General features: G+C 32.8%; 1 protein-coding gene across 2 annotated transcripts; it reads right to left on the bottom strand.

The window, feature by feature from the left end:
• Window positions 1-1,660: 1,660 nt before the first annotated feature.
• LOC133189974 (PTB domain-containing engulfment adapter protein 1-like) lies at window positions 1,661-21,468 on the bottom strand. Of its 2 annotated transcripts, XM_061325427.1 has the most exons (12): window positions 21,275-21,468; window positions 14,005-14,233; window positions 10,953-11,024; window positions 10,709-10,807; window positions 10,264-10,401; window positions 9,672-9,788; window positions 9,258-9,344; window positions 7,423-7,566; window positions 3,673-3,793; window positions 2,981-3,040; window positions 2,593-2,738; window positions 1,661-2,440 (listed from the first exon to the last, which is right to left on the bottom strand). In XM_061325427.1, the coding sequence occupies exons 1-12, from the start codon at window positions 21,364-21,366 to the stop codon at window positions 2,360-2,362; spliced, it is 1,386 nt and encodes a 461-aa protein (XP_061181411.1). In that variant the 5' UTR covers window positions 21,367-21,468; the 3' UTR covers window positions 1,661-2,359. The 2 variants fall into 2 exon arrangements, with proteins under 2 accessions (XP_061181411.1, XP_061181412.1); XM_061325428.1 differs by lacking the exon at window positions 7,423-7,566 and having other exon boundaries at window positions 21,275-21,466.
• Between the last annotated feature and the right edge of the window lie 2,774 nt (window positions 21,469-24,242).

Raw genomic sequence — 24,242 nt, 5'->3', positions numbered from 1 at the left:
TTTAACATAAAATTAACATCTTTTTAGTAATATCTAAAAATTTACATCATAGACCCCCACTTTTGTTTTTATTTTCTGAATATATAAGATAACGCTGATCAATCTGCCTAAATTCAGAAAAAGTTTAAGACTTTAAAATAATTTTATTGCTTGTTAAATTTTTAATGCCAGAAAAATCACATTTTTTGAGTGCAGAAAGGTCAAATAATTGATTATGCGAAGCAATTTGAAACTTTTTCTTAGTCACAATTTTGAAGTGTCTTTTTTTTAAATAGACTAATAGTTTAATTTGTCCCATGATTTATTTGGATAAAAACATTGGAGGGAAAACGTCGAAGATGTGAGTTTTGATTAGGACACAAATTTCAGTGCAAAAAGGTCATATTAAATGTACTGTAGCGCCAAAAGAAGCGTATTGACCCCCATTTTTTGTTTTGATTTTTAATTAAGCTATGTGTGTAGAAACTAAAAATATACTTGTCAAAAAAAATTTAAGACTTTAAATATCAGGATCCAGCCTCGTTAAATTTCTTCTTACATACTTTTTTGTCAAGCCCTCTATTTTTAGAAAAATGTTCTTTTCTTATGTCACTGTTCTGTCCCCTAGTCCTGTTATAGTCTATAGTCCTTTTGACTGAGCATTGTATTATCTGTATGGCCTATATATAGTCCTTTTGACTGAGCATTGTATTATCTGTATGGCCTATATATAGTCCTTTTGACTGAGCATTGTATTATTTGTATGGTCTATAGTCCTTTTGACTGAGCATTGTATTATTTGTATGGTCTATAGTCCTTTTGACTGAGCATTTTTTAAATCTGTATAGCCTATAGTCCTTTTGACTGAGCATTGTATTATCTTTAGGATCTATATAATACTTTTGAATCGATCAGCATTGCTTGGCCTATGACTATATATATAGTCCTTTTGACTCAGAGCATTGTATTATCTGTATGTTAGTCCTTTTGACTCAGAGCATTGTATTATCTGTATGTTCTATATAGTCCTTTTGAATCAGCATTGCTTAGCCTATGACTATATATAGTCCTTTTGTCTTAGCATTGCATTATCTGTTTTGTCCTTCTTTGATTAAGGATGCTTACAAATACATTGTGCAGTATAAAAGAGTTCTAATTCTGTGGTATCTTTGTATGCATTTAAAGTTACTAAGTATCTGCCCATAGATCCAAAATAGAGTAAGTTGAAAATCTTCATTATATTACTCAGTTTAATCAATTGAAGCATTCTTTATATTTAATTAAGCTAGGCTAAACTACCAGTATTTGAACATATAATTTGCATTTGTTTTCTCCATTTAATTAAACAACATTAATTTCTGTCCATAAATACTTGGTGGTCTTTGAACATTTTTCCTGGGGATAAATGGCTGATACCTATGTTGAAAATGAATTTGATATAACCTCAATATTTACACCTTTATATAATTTTCTCAATGTCTAAAAAACATTTTTCATCAGTATATACAGGGTTTCATCAGTGTATAGCAGCTTTGATCAGAGTATAGAGGCTTTCATCAGTGTATATATAATTAAGGTTTTCATCAGTGTATAGAGGCTTTTAAAAAGTTTGGAAGAACAAGATTCTTATGGATATCCAAAATCCCCTCTGAATGAACAAAAAGCTGGATTTCATTGCAGTGAATTTATTTGACTGCCACTTAAAAAAATAATTCTGCATTTCATGCACTCCACCATATGAACAATAATGTGAAATAATGACTGAAAGCATTTAATATTGAAATTACATTTGACTGGTAAAATGATACAAACAATAATAACAATATAACATGCAGAATTCTTGTGCAAGTGTATTACATTACAATGACTTTTTTGAAAAAAAGTTAAGTATTTAGTTGAATTGAAGTAGTCAGCAGAGTCCACAGTTGCATATGTTAAGCTTCACATTACATAACTCTGATAACACACTCTAGTGTACAAGAATTCCAATATACATGTACCAGGTATATATTGCAAAGCTCTGCAAAATGGAATAGCATTTTAAGTATAGTTTCACCTATTTTACAATAAAAAATACCCCTCACAAGTATAATTAACTAAACTCATAGAGTAATAGTTATTTTGTTATTCTTGGACTCAGGATAAATTCATACAAAAATATAATATCTAAATTAAAAATTCAAGCAGTCTTTGAGTCGATCTCCTACATGAATGAGTATATACATGTTCATAATGATGACCTTTGGTAAACTAAGTATATTTGCAGTTATGTATTTCGATGTTATTTACACCTGAATTCACACATAAAAACACCAAGGTGATAAAGGACTAGGTAAATAGTAGAATATATCACATCAATGCTCTGATTGGCACACTCCCATCATGAACTCTGATTCAAGGGGTCAAAGTCAGCCAATGAGAAGTCTTCTGTTCCAAAGGACAAGCCAGCACTAAATCCCACCTAAAAGTATGATACAGCAGTATTAAAAGGTTTAAACTCATTAATCAGTATTCCTCACCATTATCTAGAATAATATTAAAGACATGAAAAATATTTTTCATTATGCATGTACTTCATATAAGAACAAGTAAGGTATGAAATCTGTATCTTACTTGCATATCCATCAGCTCCCTTTCACTACTGCTCACTGTGCTGGTTTGAGGGGTGGATCCAGGTCCTGTAGGGGTAAATGCTGTCATACCAAATGGGTCCACATCTGACTTGGAAGATCCTGGGGAGGAAAAGGGGTTCACTGACCCTGTTCAAGACAAGGTCATTTAAGAAATAGAAATATATTTGTGTGGAAAATAAAAAGCTGGTCTTACTATAAAATAGTCATCTTTGAGAAAAAAAACTATAGTGAACTATTATTGAATAAATCATTAAAATTGATAATGAATTTTGAATATCTGTCTGTATCTAAGAAGACAATATGTAGATGATAACCCATCTTAACCAACATTCTGTCCAAGATTAATTAGAACTACTTTATTGAAATACCTGACGTATTAGCAGGTGATTGTTGAAAATGTGACCTAGAACTTCTCGGAGGTGGAGACACTAAAAAGAAAATCAGATTAATCCAATAAAATACAGTATATATAGCAAATTTTACACAGGATATAAGAAATATGAAAATAAATAACAAGCAAATTATGTGTAATGTACAGGACTAAATCTTGAGACAAATTATTGTACATAAAATTGTTAATAATAAAACACAATGATTTAACAATGTCAGAGATCTCTCTTAGAAGGGGGTCATTCCTTTTGGCAAAAATAACTTGGACAGAAATGTTAATGTATATAAAGGCCTTTACAGAGTAATTATATTTACATCAGTTAACATGCAAAGGTCTTTTCATATGCATATATACCTTATTCATGAAAATTTTCAACCCCTTTAATTTTACCACCTTTGCTCTTGTCATCAGTGAGGGAGGGGTATTCAACAGAGAAAGAATTATGCATCTTTAACAACAACTATGTCTGGGTGAACTAAAATCTAGTTTTTTTGTGTAATGGGGCAAAAATTACATGTATTTGGAGTGAAAATTATCCTGTATACAGTACATGGGCATTTGCCAATCAATATTATTCCTGAAAATACATAAAAAAGCATTTGCCAAATTGTTTCATTCCTGTTGGTAAACTTTTTTTTGCATTTACCAGATTTTTAAGTATATACATACAGAGGCCCTTGCCAGGGGAAACAGGCATGGATCCATTGCTGGTGGAGGAACCATTTGTCTGAGCGGGTTTGTCCAAAATTAAGTTCTCCAGTCTAGTTCCCACTGAAGGCTGTGGAGCAAACTATCCAACAGAAAAAAAGTTAATTATTGTTGGCATAATCACTTTATTTTATCTCTATTATCCTCCAATCTTAGAATGGTTAATAGTGTTGAAGAAAGTCAAAAACATTCTGAAGAAAACTTGATATTTCTGTTTACAACTACATGGATTTATAATCCAATAACTCACAAAATTTTGAAATATTATGTCTAGTTATACGTATAACCAGTAGTCATAAAAAATAAAATAACATCATTTTGAATTACAATTGCACAAATGTTTCTGAACACAATAACAAACAAGAACTCTACAAGATTGAAATATGCCTAGTAACAATGTGCAGATCTTTACTGGTCTATAAAATCACAGAAAAAATAATAAAGTGCCCCACCACAGCATGATACGCCCGTCAAATATTGTTCAATTATCATAAATTAAACAGTTTAGGGTGCAAGAAAATCATGTCAACCTTAATTCAAAGATTTCCATGATTTTTCCATTCCTTATAATATTTGATGTTTATACATTTCCTGTAGTGCAGGCATTAATTATAATAAATTTCTCAACTGGTTGTGTTAGACCTTGACAAATGTTCATCTGCAGCCCCCTCCCCCCCCCCATCTTTCATATTTATTTGATATTTTCAAAAAATTAAATAAAAATATCATATAAAACAATATCAAATAGTCTTATCAATTTAATCTATGCCAAATTAATTTTGAAAATAAAAGGCTCATGGCCATCAAATGACATATGCTATAAACTGACAAGCAGTTTTTCTGTCTAATTCCCAAAGGATACAGATAAGAGCTGCTTGATCAGAGACAACAGAAATGATTGAGACTGCTAGCCTTCCTATACATTGAACTCATTAATTATAATCTTTAACTGGATGCATGTCCATTCATTACTCCCAAGGGATGAATGGATCTGCACTATCTGCTTTAATAGTCTGTATTGTAATAAAAATGCATATTTATGTCATTGCTTTGAAAACAGAGATTTTTTTAAATTTGTTACAAAGATTTATATAAAGAAACAAAAACTTGTGTAATCTTGATGCAATATTTTTAATAAGGTTACTGCATGACTCTTAGATTTGTAGGATCTATCTACCATCAAACATTTTTTAAAAAAAAAATACTTGATGATTTTTTTGAGATTTAATGTTAGACTGGTTTTAAGCTGCAGTTCATATTGACAAACAGACAAACCGACATCCTGATTCCAATATCCCCCCCCCCCCCCCGGGTATAATTAGTTTTAATTATATTACACAGTATCAAATTAGTTTATTATACAATATCAAGTTAGTTTTATTTACTTTTCACCAAATTCATTTTAAAAGTTAAAAGGCAAGACAAATAGATTCATTTATTCCTTTAATCCAACACTGATTCCTTTCCCCAATTCCCCGGAGATATAGATAACACCTGCTTGATCAGAGATGCTCTACCAGTTAGTTCCTCACACTAAACTCATTAATTTCTCTCTAATTTGACATGTAATTTTCTGTTATCAAAATTCTCCTTGACCAGTGCTTCATGATTACACCCATGGGAGAGGTGGAATTTCTCTTATAACATTACATTTGTTATAGATTGCTGTAAAGTATATAATGAAAAAATATAAGTATTTTCTTAATTTAACATCTTTTTAATAAGGATACTGCAACATTCTTACATTTTTGGGGTTTGTGTAATTTAATAGTATAGAGACACAGATTTTAAAAAAAATTTCACTAAATTAAAGGTCACAGTGACCTTGAAATAGGTCGTGACACACCTTCTACCTAAGATGCATTAATTGGCCAAGTTTGATGATTCTATGTCTAATAGTTTTCTAGTTATGAGCCGGACAGGATTTTTCCATATTTGGCCATAGCATCTTAATTAAAGGTCAGAGTGACCTACTTTTAATGCGCGACACACCTTCTACCCAAGACGTATCGGCTGACAAAGTTTGATAATTGTAGGCCTAATAGTATTAAAGTTATGAGCCAGACACGAAAAAGCTAACAGACGGACGGACAGACATGAAGGCTAAAACATAATACGTCCCGTCTTAAGACGGGTGTGTAAAAATGAAAAAAAAGTATTGTTACTATGAAAAAGAGGACTTTTACAGATAGTTTGGTCTTTCAGTTATTGCTGATAAACAACAAGATGGGGATATAAGCCTAACTTTTTTGTATAATAATATGGTAAATACTGAGTAATTCAGTAAACTTTTTCCTAATTTTCTAACACTTTAGGATCATCATCACTTTGATCACTTATATAAAATTTTGCTTTAATGCTAGAATAATGATTTTCCAAAGAAATCTTACTTATAAATAGAAACAACTTATCTTAAATTTTCAAAAATTTTCAAAAATTTACCCATTCTTATTTCCTGGGAATTAGCAGTCCTTTTTGATATTTCAAACCCAAATAACTTTGGAGACACTTATCCGGTACACATCAATATATTATGCAATTTGAAATATCTTTAGAGAAAAAGAAAATCAAAATTCCCAAGGAATTAGTTATTCATCACAGTGAGAGTTAAGTCTCTTATCAGAGGGTCAATAAACCTTAATCTGATACAGAACTATACAGCAAGCATATAAGGCCATCATTAAAAATATCTTTGTTTCCCCTAACCCAACCCTAAAATCTCGAGTTGGCTAAAGGCAAAAGGTGAATACGTCGCCATTGTTTCATAACAAGAACCCTCTGAGACCACAATGTTATGGGCACCATTTTGGTTCCAACAATTGAAAATCACTGTAGAACAAAATCGGTCATTCTCATAAAAAACCGGATTTTGGTGAAAATGTATTTTATAGTTCTAACTTGATGAACAATAAAAAATATATTTGAATAAATTTATATTAAAAAAACATTTCAGTCGGTGCAATTTAATTGGGTCGGTCGCGTTAGGGGAAACAAACATATTTTTTATTTTGGCCTAACTATTGGACTTGCTAATGTCAGTCCTGACATCCAGGAATTCCAAACTATCAGTATAATTGTAATTATAGAGTGTAAACCAGAAACTGTGCAGGATTAATACACACCTGTACCACATCATGTTAATTTTTAAAAATACCACCACCTAAAAACAGATTAGTCTATGTATTAAGGCCTATGAACCACACTGCCTATGAACCACACTTTTCTTGGAGCCATGCCCCTCCATCAATGATTTTGCCAGTTTTATACTATACAATAGGGGGAAAAAAAGCTAATATACAGTTGTGCCCCCGTAATAATTTTGCCAGTATATAACTATGCAGTAGAAAACAAAGCTAATTTACTGTAATGATTAATGTCTAATGACATTTTCTTTTTTGCTTATCAAGAGTTTTTGTTAAAGTATTCTTTTAATTAAAAGAAGTGTCTGCATATGTCAAATAATTTTGGGATGGATATCACATAACCAACTGAAAAGGTCATCTCTATTCAGTACTTTCATTACTTTGATTAATACCCTTTTGCCAAAAATACTCTCAAAACTTGATAATGACACACAAATTTCAATCAGAAGCTCTAGCTCAAGTGAGGTAAATAGTGTCTGATGTGCAGTACTTCTATCTCTACAATCTAAAGCTGTTTGCATAAGCTATACGCCTTGAAGCAGTTTTCAAAGCTAGAGTGAACTCTTACGCCATTAAAAAAGAAATTTTCTGTTGAACTATCATCTGGTGGACTGGAAGGGTCCAATGTCACACCTGAGGGGTGTGCAGCATTGTCCGAGTCCTTGGTGACCGAACCCTCAACTATTTCAAGGCTACGACTATTTGCATAAATCTGCAAGAATGAAATTGTGAGCCCTTGGGTGCTTTACATTTCTAGATATATTAACTTTCTTGATCAATGAAAACCCTTATACACAAGCAAGAATGAAATTGATAATTATTACTTGACTGAAATTTAATTTTATCAATGGTATACTGACAAAATCATACAGATCGAGTTCCACATAATGCTTTTAACAATAATCAAATGTAAAATATAAACTCTGTATGTTTTAATATACAATTTTTCTTCTCCTTTGATTGAATGACCACAAATCTTCCTTTATACTTTCTAGGTCTGAAGCTACCTGCATTCTTGAGTTACTGCATTACCTTAACATGTAATACCATATCAAAAGTCTTAACCTATTTATCCATATTATTGCATCACAATGGTTATCATAATGATCTTGACCTAGCTATGACCTTGATCTTCAAAAAAGTGAATTTATAGCTGTGACTTTCATTCTCTATCCAGAGTTGTCGTTCCCGCTACGCTCCCACATACACCTCTGTCAACGCTTGTTATACAAGATTCTTGGAAAAATTGTAAATGATTAAAAGTTGTATTAATAATCGTTTTTAATTATATTTCTTATCGGAAAACATTATTTATTTTAATTTATTAAATCTTAAAAGGATTTTTTAATTAGGATTTTAATTTTTACTCCGCAAAATAGTTCCCTTAAAACTTTGAAAATAGGTCGTTTTGAGGGATTTATAGATTTAAATAAATGATGAAATATCATCTTTATCAATAATTAAATTAATTAATTACTATTTAAATTTCAAATTTTCACCGTTTAAAATTTGTACAAGAATCTTGTACAACGAGCGTTGACAGAGGTGTTGTGAGCGTAGCGGAAGACAACTCTGGATAGAGAATGCTGTGACTTTTTCAAGGCATCTTAATCTACCTATAAAGTATGATGTCCTTAAGCTAATAATTACATGTATCTTAGTTTATGCACCACAAGGTCATATCAATACTTTGGCTTTCACCTTTGACCTCCTCTAACAGCTCTCCTGAACTATGAAGTAAATATGAAGTCTGTGAGAGATAACATATACTGTACTTGTATGTGTAATATCTTCACTTCTGACCTTGACCTTTATAAGTGACACCAAAGATTATGGCTGTCCTCTAATCAACCTCCACCTGTGACGGTGAAGCTTAAGTTTCAAAAAGTAATAAACATATTAATAATTAAAGTCTTTGTCCTTGATCTTTGACAAATACATGAATACCCAGGTGTCTTCATCTAACCTTTCTCAATCTTTATAGCAGACATAAAGTTTGTAGGTTAAAAAATATGCTATTTATTGCATATCCCATGTATCATAAATGCGAAAAGTTATAGGCATTATCTTTATAATTAACCTTGATCTTTGAACAAAAGAACCCTAAACCTCTAGATGTCTTTCTTTAAACACCCTCTACCTATGTATTTATAGGTGTAATACAAGTATACAGATTAAAAAGTACTTAAATTATTGCATCACAAAAAGTGCATGTTCACAGACAGACACAGTGATTGCTAAAGGGCACCTGTACTTTGATGCTTGGTCATAAAAATTATAAAACATAAATATTTGAGGAAATAAATTTACAGTTTGCATTCTGTTGCATGCATCTGAGGGTTGGAAGGAAACTCTCAAGCTGACATAATTATTGATTCTCTAAATGATAATGAAAGAACATACCCTCTGGTTTGGATCCACTCCTTTCAGGTTCTCTAGTTCTTGAATCCTTCTTTTTAAAGCTGCATTTTCTTGTTCTAGTGTCTGCACCTATAATGCCAGATTAACACTTCAATGATCGTGCAAACTGAATAAAATATGATTTTGTACGATCAAGATGCACTAGAAGAGGGAGTAGAGGATATTTAGTTGATAGATTCGTTCTACAACAAATGCTTTAAATATCTGTGGAAATGAAAAATTGCCAATAAATTCATTTCCTAGTCCATGCAAGATCGTGAAGAAATCAAGTTCAGGACAACCAGGTTTTACTATATAGCTAAATGGTAATGCAACTTTTCACATGGCTTACAATATCATATTACACGTAGTATCATAATAATAAGCCTGAAGGCATCATATGTATTTCTGGATTACCTTTCTTTGTAACATAAGACATTGTTTCTTTGTGTCTAGATCCTGTCCAGAAGTCTCTAGGAATCTTCTGTAAGCAAGATCAAAGGCCTGACCAATGGTCAATGTTATTTCCTCTGCCTATGAAAAAAGTGATTTTGAAAATATACTGTAAATGTATTTATATTAAAGGGTTGAGAGTTTTCATGCTTACAGGTATAAAGAGACATTAAAATCTCGTGCATACTTTACATAGTACTGAACAACATTGAAGTCTACCATCTTTTGACAGTCTAACTACTAGATTTTGATGCACAAAATGAAAATATATTTTATGAAAATTACTATGCTCCTGACAACACCCTTCCTCTGTCCAGATGTTAGGAGAGCCAGAATTATAAAAGTTAAAATTAAACCAAGCAAAAGCAAGAAATGTATTTCTGTATGCTTGCTGTCTCAATTAAAATGTATACAGCACATGTAGGCAGTATATACCGGTAATTAGTGAGACTTCACCTCAGATGATTGATGATGCGTACACATAATGTACATACACATTTATATATTATACTTTTATTTTACAATGTGCAACTCTACCACTTTTAAGAACACTTACACACTTTTCGCTGCCAAATACATAACAGTAATGCTTATTGGCATCTGCAGCTTTGGCAATAAAAGTAAACATTCGTTTGTCCGTTTTGTCATCAGCACAGTATGATATTCTGTGCAGGGGGTACTGATGCATACAGGCCTGGAATAGATGTTAAAAACAGCTGAATATTGTCATCTGTGCATGACAGTAATAACATATACTAATCAATATCAAGAGAAAAGTTTTCCAACCAATGGAATTGACATACATGTACATTTGTCATCCATAAAAGAGAAATATAGGTGTGAATAAGAGGGGCAAAATAGAGTCCTTATTCTCCCTAGTCCTTTATTATATTGATTACAATAATGAAGCTCAAATAAATAAATTAATTTAAACCAGTAATAATTATCAAAAGTTGGAGGAAGAAAAAGTTTGTAGAGAGAGGGAGAGGAGGGGAACTAACTTTGGTTTTGGGGTCCTGAATTGTTACTCCATCAGCTGATATAGTCAGCTCCACGCGGGGTGTTTTCTGTCCCTCTGCCTTACGTATATGTTTGTTAAACTGAAAAGAAAAGAATTCAACAAGACATTTATCATACAGACCTTAGAGTTAATATTAAAAATCTTCCTTATGATATATCAGGTTATCATTCATTTGATAAATGAGTTGTCTGATCACAATGGAGCCTTTTTTTCAGATGACATACCTTTCGTTTTCTGATGGCATCTTTCACTATATCTGTACCCTTGGCACTGTCTACTTCACATTCACCCAAAAACTGTCAAAATATATCAGGAAATCATTATTTTAATTGCAGTCAAAAAGTAAACAGGTAGAAGGGGGGGGGGGGGGGTAGGTTCCACCAGTCAAGATCAGATTATCTATTTTCTTTCAAGAGGAGGACAGATTATTTATTAACATGTTTTCAAGGACAGCTTATTTATTTCCAAAATCTGCCAGCCTGCTCCCTTTCAGAATCAAAGGGTAGTCCCCTTGCATATTTCAATGCAAAATGTATTGGGACACTTTAAAGCACCTAATCCTGATATAAATATACTAGTATCTATATGCTATCCAGTACACATAACATAAACTGAAATTTTTTGCAGGAGAAAATGCATGACTTCTTCATTTCTGTGAAGTAATTGCTATGCTCCAGCTCAAATACTTGAAATTAAAAAGTAGAACAATTAAAGGGACTTTTTGTTTCTGCAAAATATCATCACAATATACAGTAAAAGCTTTTTCCATTAATGGATGAAATGACCTTTTCAAAAATACAGATTCCAAGTAACCTTAAGGAAATGTAATTTTTAATGTAACCTTTTTATAGTCATAAGGTTAAACTTGATTTCTTCACTAATGCCTAATAAGATATGGTGAAAAACAATGAACTAGAGAGATTGTTGCCTTCTTTGATGACTTAACAAGACATATAATTAGTATGATTTTTTTCTACAGTCTGAGTAACCTATGAAATAATAACTTTGATGACATATTGTAAAACCTTTGCAGATAGGGGCATAACATAAGTTTTAGAAATATTTACATTTGGATCCCATGGTATATTACCACTGTACTTTAATTAACACATGCACAATCTGGCCTCAACAAGAGATTTTCAGCGAGATGCATATTTCAGTTTAATTGCAATGCACTTTATGAAAAGGTTAAATTTGTTATACACCCTATGGCTAAATGCTTTTTTGTCTCTGACAGTGGCTTTAAAAAGTATTTCAGAAAAAAAGGTCGCTTTAATGAAATATCCTCTCTTTTGATACAAATGTCTTTAAAAATCAATTCTGAGCTCAAAGATTTGTAAAGAGCCCCGTACAGCTCAGATGAGATGGGGTCTTAAAACTAGTGTTACTACATGTATTTTGTAATTTGGGTGGATAACAATGTAAGTTTGTTATCATTATTATCTTTCTAGGATGTCTCATTTATAAAATAATTTTATTAAGACTTTTTTTTATCCTAGAATTGTTAAGGTCAATGCAAGATCTAGTAAATAAAGAGTGCCTACAGGTTTTTCAAATTTGCGACACAAATTCCTTTAATAATCAATTACAATTATAGCTTAATAAATTAAGGTGTATCGGGACATAACTTTTAGATAAAATCAACAAAAAAACATATTTTAAACTGCCCTTTTCAATGAAAAATAGAGAAAATCAGGTATAAAAATGGGAGTTTTCTCCATCTCAGACAAAGAAAATGTATCAATATTGCCTACAGTCTCTCAGAAAACAGTTTTTCATATCTTCTTGACCTCTTCTTTAAAATGATATTAAATTGAATATAGGTATCGGGGTTCCTTTTGACATGATTAAAAATTGAATTCCAAGAAAATGCATCATTTTCTGCATAATTCTGTTAATGCCGTAAAGTATGGGAAAAAGTAAGTTTAAATCAATTATGACGTCATAATGAATCTAGCACCAACAAGACAGTCTAAACTCATTTACTAGATCTTGACCTTTTAAGGTCAAGATCTAGTAAATGAGTTTAGACTTTCTTCTTGTTGCTAGATTCATTATGACGTCACAATTGATTTAAACTTAATTTTTCCCGTACTTTACGGCTTCAATAGAATTATGTAGAAAATAAAGCACTTTCATGGAATTAATTTGAAACCATGTCAAATGTAATCCCGATACCCTTATTCCGTTTAATATCATTTTAAAGTAGAGATCAAGAAGATATGAAAAAAACGTTTTCAGAGAGACTGTAGGCAATGTTGATACATTTCCTTAGTCTGCGATGGAAAAAACTCCCATATTTATACCAGACTTTCTTCATTCTTCATTGAAAATGGGCAGTTTATAATATATTTTTCCGATGAGTTTACCCCAAAATTATGTCCAGATACACCTTATTTTACCAATCTATATTCGTAAAGGATCATTAAAAGAATGTGTATCTCAAATTTGAGAAATCTGTGGGCACTTTTCATTCACTAGATCTTGACCTTAAGGAGGCATGATCAACCTAGGTCACTCACTACTTAAAACTACTCTACAAATAGAACTCTTAATTTAGTGTGCAGTGTTGAGAGCTTCCTTAAAAACCATAGCCCAGCTAGTGTCATGGCTAGCAGTGTAACAATACATTGATACATGTAAATCAAAGTAGTGTGATGCAGAGGAGGTCAATTTAAAACGTTGATACATAAAATGATATATCATTTTTTTAAAAATACTTTCCAGAAGTGTAATTTGTGCATGTTTTGGTCTTAAAATTAAATTTTTTAAATCATTTAAAATCTAAAAGAAAAGTCAAATTTCTTTTTTCTGGCATTAAAAACGAAAAAAGGGAAACAACTATTAATTAAATTAAATAAATTAAATAAATCTTTATTTTGCTTTAATCTTGGTTTCAGAAAGAAAAAAAAGACTATAAGTGTAATTTTTTCAGAAAAGAAACGCTGAAATCTACATTCTTTCCCAAAAAAGGACAATTTTGGAAAAACCAACGAATGTAAAATCTTAATGTATAATGATATATTGCCATATTTTTCTAAAATATCATGATACATCATGATACTTTTCCCCCGCATGATAAACATGCAGCCATAGTTATGGCTTCTTTGATGGCACAAGTCCCTAACATAGGTTTTAATTTTGTGCTGATGATGTACATTTCAAGTTCATGCTATGACATCAAACTGCTACAATAAATTGTTATTAAGAGGAACTAGTTGGCCATTGTTCCTTTTAGTACAGATTCTTGTTAAAGCATGACCTTTGACCTCTTACCTTGACATTGTACACAATATGTCCAGTAAGAAGCTTGTCTTGGGGGTGTATCCACTGTTTGAGGGCTGACTTCATGGTGAGAACTTGGGGGGTAGTGGTCTCTTCTATACCCCCTCCTTCAAAGGATTTCTCTTTTCCTGGTGATTTTAAGCTACCAGTGCTGTTTCCAAGGTGAAGGAATTTCCTCTTCCCAAAATCTTTGTTGGGTAACAGCACAGTGTTCTGTTTACTAATGAAATAATCACGAGAAACCTTTACTTTAGCTGTGGCATCCATTTTAGAAAGGTTTACAATAGCACACAATGATCAATTGTCAAAAGTTTATCAGTGAAAATATTATCTCTCCCGAGATAATAATACATCAAACAGTAACGTTATATTATTATGCAGGAACTGGTACTACAAAACCACTTAGCCTCTGATTAATACATCAGTCACTTAAGATTGGCCACTTTATTCCTCAGTTAATAATGCGTAATGATTAATCCAAGCATGACAGATTTTTGAATACACAAAATTTATTATGGATAAATTTGGCACAGTCACTTTTTCAAGGTTAAGTCACTAGACAATTGTGGAGCTAAGTACAATTTCCTGTAGGAAACTAGGGAACAGAAAGATCAGAGAGCACATAATATCCAAAGTCTGAATTCAGAGGACACACTGCAAACCATCCAGAGCTATTTTTAACTCTGCCACATGTACACCTCCAGTAGTTTTCTTGTCAATCAATTTTTTTTTTGAGAAGATCAAGGAACTGTGCAGGAAAACACACAATAAAATTTAACAGTGTAAGCAAGTATGCTTGTTCAACTCTCTTAAAACTATGGTGTATTTCAAAATCATATCAGTTAAACAAATTCACAACATATGACATTCACAATCGTTCTGCAAGCTAGCATTCAATCCACGTAAAAGCCATCTGTCTGGTATACACAGCTAGTTCACTCCTAGTTATAGTGTCAATATATTTCACACCTTCCTGTCTATATTGATAAAATATTTTATGACTGATACACACAATCAAACTGAATTAAAACACATGACACTCTAGTACACCACACCACACTAGCTACCACTCAGCTGTTCATGTAAACAAATCCATTGACAGGTTCAATACACAAATTCTCCCTATCAGAAAACCAAATAAGACACTAAAGGTCAACTCAGAATTTGACCGAATCTTTGCACCAAGTCAGCCATGATTGTACACAAGTCCTGTAACACAGCTCAGAGGTTTATATATTATGTATTGGAGAAGATTTCATTTTTCTACACCTGAGTGATTTAAATGCTAGTTCTATCTTTAGGTCATTCTTTACAAGCCTGAAATGCTCAGGTGTTTCAAGTGCTTTAATATTGTACCTGTAGGGCAAAATTTTCACAAAATATCTCTACATTTATCTTTTGTTTTAAAGTTTTTTTTTCACTCTTACTTTTTTTCTAAAATGTCATAGGTTAATGGTACATGTTAAATAAAATACATATGCATGCATGTACCAGCATATATATATAAACTCATGCAGTTTATGCATAACTTATAGGTTTGATATATACCATCACTTTCTTTAGTGAGAATCTTTATGCATAACATTGAGTCAACATCATTTATATAAATTAATACTCAAATTAATCTATAATGCTTATCATTTACATTGTGTCACAGTGTGAGATTTGTGTGTTGGTTAAAGATAAATTAAGAGTTAATTCCCTTGAACACAGTATCATACATGTAATTATACAGTATACATTCTTAATCAAGGAAACATTACAAAGAGAAGAAAATTCTAACTTTTGTAATTGATTCTGAAAATTTCTCTGGGAAAAAATGTCCCATTTAAGTGTTTTTCAAAGTAATGCGACCAAATTTGAAGACAAAAGTGAACTATCTGGACTCCGAAATAAAAACTGAATGAACCGAATTCAAAGATCTGGAGTCAAAATGTGAGCACCCTAGGGTTTGTAATTGATTCTGTTAAGGAATCTGCAGAACTGACCATGAGGCAGCCCGAGGTTAACCAAAAAGACCCTGAGAGATCAAACTCTGAGCACAGAGCAGCACACAGACAGACAGAAAGGGAACTTAAGTCAATATGTAATGAGAATTCCAATATTATAGATTCCATCATTGACCTGAAAGCAAGATCTATCAGGGACAATTTAGTTTTCTCAGTTTTACCAGAGTATAGAGAAGATACAGAGGAGGTATGCGTACTACAAAATTTCTTACACAAGAAATTCAAGATCGATTACAATATATTTTTTGAGCAGGTCCACAGAATGAGAAAGTACTGTGAATTTAGTGATTGGCCATGGAACATAGTGGCAAAATTAATATATTTCAAAGACTTTGAATACAGGACACACGATAGCCCATTTACACCAAGGGGGAACCAACCATCCAAGAGAGTGCACCCTGGATCCACTCCCAACTGCACTGAGACTTAGAGGGGCACGGGAGAACAGACTCCAGCAAAATGCACCAACACTGAATCAACACGTTCGAAAACGCTGAAATTTTTAACCTTATAAACATCCTTGGAATTGAAAACCATTTTAATTACACCAAATTTTGTGGATTTATCACCCAATATAATATACTAGCTTCTAATGAATCAAAAACGGATTAAATTCTGATGATTCTGATGATGTACATTTTCTGGGTGATAACATTATGAAAAACAGAAGTAAGGTTGCGTGGGTGGATTTATTTAAGCAATATGTGATGATATGGTCAAAGCATTTTAAAATGATAAATACTGATTCAGATTGTAAATATGTTTCTGGAAGAAATATGTTAACGAAAACTATTTTGTAAAACCAAATGCACCTAAATTTTCGGATCTGATGGCAAAACAGCTAGGTTGCTTAGGCTTTGATAAAACTATGTATGTATATTTCAAAGCTATATGATTTAGTATGTCCTCCATGATTTTTTCCTTATCATTATTATACATGTAATTATCATTTCCTTTTTATTTCTTTCACAATCCCTGCCTTAGTATTTCATGTACTTGTACTGCTGACCTGAATTTATGCACTGTAAATGTTGTACATTCTCCTCATACCATATGTTTTGAAATGGTTTTGAGCAAATAAATGAACTTGTTGCAAAAGAGGAGGGGCTAAAAAAAAAACAAACAAAAAAATTCAATTTATCATTTCAAAGACAAAATATAAATAAGTTTAATGGATGGATTATATACATATAAGATTTGGTGTATATCTCCCCAGCACAATATCAAGCTGCCTCAAATGTAAAAGCTTCGGTTTACCTTCAATTAATCTCTCTCACACCTCTTTCTCTCTGACTCTCTCTCATAACAATTTCCTGATAACAAAAATGAAAAAAAAAAATTATCAAGGAAATTTTGTTTCGATTCTTCTTAAGAATGAGGTTATATTTTAATGCATTTATCAAACAAAAACTTCCTTAGTGAAGACTCTAACACCAAACATCAATAGGATCAGCTGAGTTACCTACCTTCCTAATAAATAAATAGATAATGAAACCCATCTTCCAACCATCAACTTATTAAAAGTCCAACAATTTTAATTTACATTTCAATGATATTTACCCAGGGTAAATGTTACTTCTATACCTCTGAATGTATGTACCTGCAGTTACCTGATACCTCTTACTGGGTTATTCAAGATTAACAAGAGGCCCATGGGCCACATCACTCACCTGAACATAGTCTGAACTATCTGACGTTTTCCTTTCACGATTTTGATATTTTACGTGCCAGGAAAACGTCAGAACCGGCGCCATTACAAAAACTGGAAATTCGCCGCCTCCAACTGGAGGAGGCATTCTCGGGTTGATTTTCGATACTTGCGAACCAAATTAAATGCTGAATTCACAACTTATTTATAGTACAATGCCTTTAGTACTCACCAACATCGTTTATGTGGGTTTGTTTATGAAATATACAATCTGGTGAAAACATTTTACCAGACGGTCGAGTTTTCTTTTCATTTCGTGCATTTTAAAATCTTGCAAGACCAAATCGAAATGTGGAGAGATATTTTTTTTTCATCGGTATTGGTGAGTAGTAGAAGCATTGTGGTACTGATGAATAGTAAGTTCTGCAATTTAATTCAGTTTGCAAGTATCGAAAATCAGCTCCGGTTGGAGACGGTGAAATTTCCAGTTTTTGTAATGGCGCCGGTTCTGACGTTTTCCTGGCACGTAAAATATCAAAATTGTGAAATAAAGCCTGGAAAACGTCAGATATTTCGGACTAACCTGAACACTGTGGCTAGGAAAAAAGCAAAAATCAGTTCAGTATTGAAAAGCTTTAATGCATAAGTGGTCCTGACCTACCCCTAAAAGGGGGGTATGATTGAACAAAATTGAATCTTCACTAACTAAAGATGCTTACATATTTCTTTGACCAACTGTGACTTTTTTCCCTACAAGAATGAACTTTCATTATGGTCCCACCCTACACCCTGCAGGTCATGATTGGAACAAATCTGAATCTACACTTTCTGAGGATGCTTCCATATAAATATGACCTATCATAGCTTAGCTGTTCTTGAGAAGAAGATTTTTAAAGATTTTTCCCATATATTCCTATGCAAAACTTTGATGTCCATCGTGGCCCCACCCTACCCCCCAGGGTCATGATTTTAACAAACTTTAATCAACACTACCTGAGGGTGATTCCACATAAGTTTCATCTTTCCTGACTGAGTGGTTTTGAGAAGAAGATTTTTAAAGATTTTTCCTATATACTCCTATGCATAAATTTGATTGTTCATTGTGGCCCCACCCTACCCCCGGGGGTCATGTTTGAACAAACTTGAATCTACACTACCTGAAGATGATTCAACAGCAGTTTCATCTTTCCTGGCCAAGTGGTTCTTGAGAAGAAGATTTTTAAAAGATGCCATTAATTTTTCACTGATTTGTAATTACCTCCTCTTGGTAGAGAGCATGGCCCTTCATTTGAACAAACTTGAATTCCCTTTACCCAAGGATACTCTGTTCCAAGTTTGGTTGAAATTGTCCCAGTTTTGGAGAAGAAGATGAAATTGTGAAAAGTTTACAATGACAACGACAACAGACACCACACAAATTTCGATCAGATTAATAATAGAATTTTTGGTAAGTACATAAGCTTCATCTTTTCTGGCCAAGTGGCTTTTTGAGAAGATTTTCAAATTAAAGGATGTCATTTCAAATTTCACTAATTCTTAATTATCTTCCTTTAAATGAGTGTTTGGCCCATCACTTGAACAACTTAAATTCCCTTAACCTAAGGATGCTCTGTGCCAGGTTTTGTTGAAACTGGCCCAGTGATTCTTGAGAACAAGAGCAAATTATGAAAAGTTTACAGTGGTAATGACAGACCATAGACAAATTTCTTCCAGAAAAGCTCACATGAGCCTTTGGCTCAGATGACCCAAATTTACACTGAGGCTGCACACTGAAGCAGTCCTAAATAATAGTTCTCGCATTTCAACTTCCAGAACCTGCTACATGCTGCCTCACTCCCACACAGTTAGTCTTTATACAGTTGAACTTTGGTATCTTGAACATGAATATCTTGAATACCCTGGATATGTCAAAGTGATCTGGAAGTCCCAACCCCTTATTCTTTAAGTACATTACCCTGTATTTCTCCAATCATCGGATGTCTCAAAGTTTTTTCTTGGTCCCATTGAGTTTGAGATAATGAGGTTTGACTGTATTTTTGTTTCTTTAGAACATGTTCAAGGAACCCAGGCTAGCTAGCAAGTACTTAAGGAGCTCCTGGAGGGATTTTTCTTCACTGCTTTTAAAAATTCATGAAATTTTTACATAAATAAGAAAACAATATCACTAAGTGATGGAATCATTTCAGATTTAATTGACTGTTTTATTTTAGTAGCAAGGTTAGGTCCATGGACATCATGTTTTTTCTTTGACACCAAGCACAGGTACTTGGGTCTTGGTTTATAAATATGTATGTACCATTGATATGTAAAAAAAGATAAGATACCCACAAATTCATGTCCACCACAAAATGTAAAATTTCATATTCATAACTTCTCTGTCTGTGTGAACAGTCTTCTCCATCCACAAAATCAAGTCCCCATAAACCAATAATTTTTCCTCAAACCCTGAAAATATGACCTCACAAAAATATGTGATTTTACAGTATACTTCAACATTTTAATTAGTTCTGAAACCAGACAAGTAACCCTCCTAGATTAGTTGCCATGATCCACACAGCATTTGATTGGTTGACATAAAACACAAATACTAATCACTCTAAGACAAACTTTGAAGAAAATCAGTTATGCAAAGGGAGAAAACTAGGTTCCATAAAATCTGCTCCTTCACTACCAGTTTTTCTCTATCTCCATATACTTTTGTAATCATCTAAAGAAAGTCTGCAAGCCTTAATAATGAGCCTTTAAAAAAATTCAGGAACTCAGGTTTGACATGGAACATTTAGTTTTCTGCCTCCAGGTAATCCTTGTGTCTTAATGTGAAAAAATGAACTGGGTTTGAAAGAGAGCCTGTCCTGTGTAACTAGCTTGCACAAATTATGGAACCTATAAAACCTTAAATTTGTATAGATGATGGTGAAAATTCTCTCAGTATTTAACACTAAAGTTTAGGAAAAACTATTGCTGATGTCTGCTACACTTCTAGAGATGAATAGAATGTTGTTCCATTGTTATACACTAGTATCTTTGTTCATTAAAAAACAATTTTAAAGAGAGGAAATTGTCCCATTAGAACTACTGTTCATTCCACATAACAGACAAGTGCTCATAGTTGTACAGTTTAACAGGATATTTGAAAACAAACAGCTAAGGCTTTTTAAAATCATTGAAGAAGGGGGATGTTCCCAGTTCCCTCCCCTATTTGGTCTCTATGCTTTATCAGATAACCCCCACCCCCATCCCCAGGACCTGGAGGACAAGAAAGTCTGATATAGTTCACAAATTGTGAGTAGAAGCTGATACACCCATTGCACACACAGAGGCAACATTGATACAATACTCTACATATAATAGCTATAGTAGTAAAACATTATGTATTAATAAAGATACTCCTTTTTTTCCTGAATTCCATTATCTGTAAACACACATTCTTTCATTTTTTCTACTGAAAATCTTGACCTTCCTTAGAGACACATTAACAATTCAATTTCCTTGTTAGTAACTAGGTCAAAAGAGATCAAAGAAGTAAACTCAGATATATAAAGATTACCATATCACCTTCATTTTCTGACCCTAACTAACAAGGAAAATCTCAGAAAAATGATACCTGAAATCCTCGATGATATGGTCCTCCTCACAAATTAAAGGAGCTCTCTGTGACATCCCTATCATCACCAGAGTGTTGGTTGTGGCAGTCATGATAAGAGAGGAGACCCATGCAAAATAATAGTCTCAAGTATCATGTACCACATCGCCTGCCTAATTAGCTTATCCCAACTCACACATGCAGTGACTGAAGTACTAAAGTTCACATCCATCTATTCTTACTACAAATATGTCAATCACAGTACAGTAAGCCCCAGCATGGGGTGTGTATTGTGAAATGACAATTTCATATTTACTTTTATAAACAACTAAAAGGTATATCAAAAGAAATGCGCAGAAGTGAGGAAATACGTTTTTAAGATGTAATCACACCACATAAACACACTCTGGTTACACAGTGCAACACTTTTACCTATAGGAGAGAGTTATGAATTATTTTCAAATCAGGGGAGACAACTCTTGCCTACCATTCACAACAAAAGTTAAATGTACCTTAAAGTTTGTGCCTATAATGACATAATCCCCTGCTTACTCTGGTATTGCCCCTCAATCCCCTGTTAAGGGACGAACCCCAGACCCCCTTTTACTTTTTTAATGTTCCCTGCTATTTTAATTCTTAGGGACAACCCTATGCATGTATAAACCAGATATTTATCCCAATATAATCAATCCAAGAGAATTAAAGACCAAAACCCAACACTACAGCTTTGTAAGATTAAAAGATCTGATTTACTAAAACAACTTGATTTTACAGTACATCATAAGTATCACATCTTGCAGGTTTTAGAAAAGGTCTTCAGACTGTTGTTTTTGTGGAATTTTATTTTTCAAATGAAGTCTGAGTCTCAGGGATGCTAAATCATTACAGATTGAAGCTGACATGGGTGGAAGCTTATATGAAAGCCTTTCAAGAGAATACGTTAAATCTTAGGAAGACATCTAAATTTTCATGATGTAAGTTCAAATTGTGACAGAATACTTGAACTTATTCATCGTCCCCCTGTTCACCCATGTACAATTTTGTTTTAATGAATGATTTTCTAAAAGAAATCTAATTTATTAAATTAAAATGCACACCATTTCAGCATACCTTGGGGGAAAATTCAACTGAAATGGCTTGAGAATTTTATAAAAGAAAATGATAGATAATTATTTATGTCAGTGAGAATTATCTTTCTTGTCAGGGAGTTAATGAACCTTAAACAAATTCTTATCAATTAACCCTTCGACATTTGAGATTTCAAGATAAGTCATTTGAAAAACTCTTATGATTTAACTCTTCTGATGTAATTCAGATCTAAAATTCTACACAATGCAACTTACCAGTTGATTTGATTCAGATCAAGTTCACTCTAGAATAACTTCATTAATCAATCTCAAAGATCAGCTGCAATAGTTATTAACATAGAGAAAATATTAAAATGTTGCATTCTATTATACTGGTAATTTTCACATTCATTCCATGCTTTAGAAATGTGAATATATTTGAGATTAGAATTCCATATTTTAATTAATTATATAAAAGCAATCCATGTTTATCACAAAATCATAATTTACCTGTTTACTGTACAAAAAAGTGGTATTCCATGAAAAATAAGTTGTTTATTACCGAGAGAGAGACAGTTTATAGGCTAAAACACGAGTGAGTAATTTAATTAATCCCTTGAGGGTTTATAGCTATATGTATTATATCATCTGGAGGAATGTTAGAAAAAGTAAAATTTCATGTAGAAAAATATTCAACAGAGAACCTGTCAGGTCTCAAACATCCCATTTCTTATGATTTACAAACAGGTGACAAATGGAAGCAGAAAAACTACATTAAATGCATTAAATCTTTTTCTGTTACAAAATTTACCTGAATGTTGAATATACATTGTATTAGAGTTTTTAGCCTCGATCCACGTACAGTTTAACAACCTTGTTAGCACAGGTGATTAATCGTGTCATTTCATTTTATGCAAGTACATGCTCCAAATTTTCAAAGCCTGCAAATTATTCATGCAACTGAAAATGACACTGCTAATAAGGATGATAAGGGGGCTATAAGTATCCTAGTATAAATAAGGATTTTTCTGGGGGTAAACAATTAATGGTCTAGCTAAGGTCTAAAGAAAAATTTACAAATCCAGAAAAAAATCAAAGAGTCCACCAAATATTACATGTCAAAACTATCAAAATTAAAAGATTGAGCTTAGACCAGGCCTGTCTGGTTTGTGTGTTTTTTTTTTTTTGGGGGGGGGGGGGGGGGGAGAGGTAAAAAAAACAACCATCAACCTGCATAATTCTTTTACAACAGGAAGAGCTGTCGGTTGGACACAAGCACAATCAAATCATAACCAAACAGAAATATTTCTTGATGAGTAGAGGGCACAATGGCAACTATGCATATTGGATTTCATAACATACAATGTAAATCAGCTTTGATTTTCTATTGTAAATTACTTGCAAAATAATTTGGGGGTTGGGGTGGGGATTGGGGTCCATTCCCCTTTCCTGGTTCCTACAGATGACTGTAAATTCAGGGACTTTGAAATTTTTCCCCTTTGCCTGTAAAATACATGTAGCACTATTAAAAACGAGTGATTATTTGAAGATGGCAAATAGTCAGTTTTATTTAAGGACCATTACTCTTGAATTTTCAAAAGTTACTTTTCCCCATCCTGCTTTCTGTAAGTTCAACAATATTCTAATGCTTTCTTCTAAACCACAAATCCAGCTACATTTCCTTGGAAATATTATCATATAATTGCAGGACTATATTGCTAACTTAGCTCAAAAACAGATAAACATACAGTCAAAAGTAAACCTTAAACATTGGTAATATTTTTTTCTTTTACAAACAGCTATGGATAGCAATTTCAGACTTTGATTTTAGGCCTTAGAAATTTAATTGCATGTTTCCTGACTATAATGTTCTCCAACTAAACCTCTCTACATTCAGATTACTGACACGTTTATATAGGTCA

Source organism: Saccostrea echinata, unplaced genomic scaffold (genome assembly GCF_033153115.1).
Source record: "Saccostrea echinata isolate AGI-Se365-2 ecotype Australia unplaced genomic scaffold, CSIRO_AGI_Sech_v1 ptg000020l, whole genome shotgun sequence".
NCBI classification, from domain to species: domain Eukaryota; kingdom Metazoa; phylum Mollusca; class Bivalvia; order Ostreida; family Ostreidae; genus Saccostrea; species Saccostrea echinata.
This window is presented reverse-complemented; position numbering and strand designations above follow the sequence as displayed.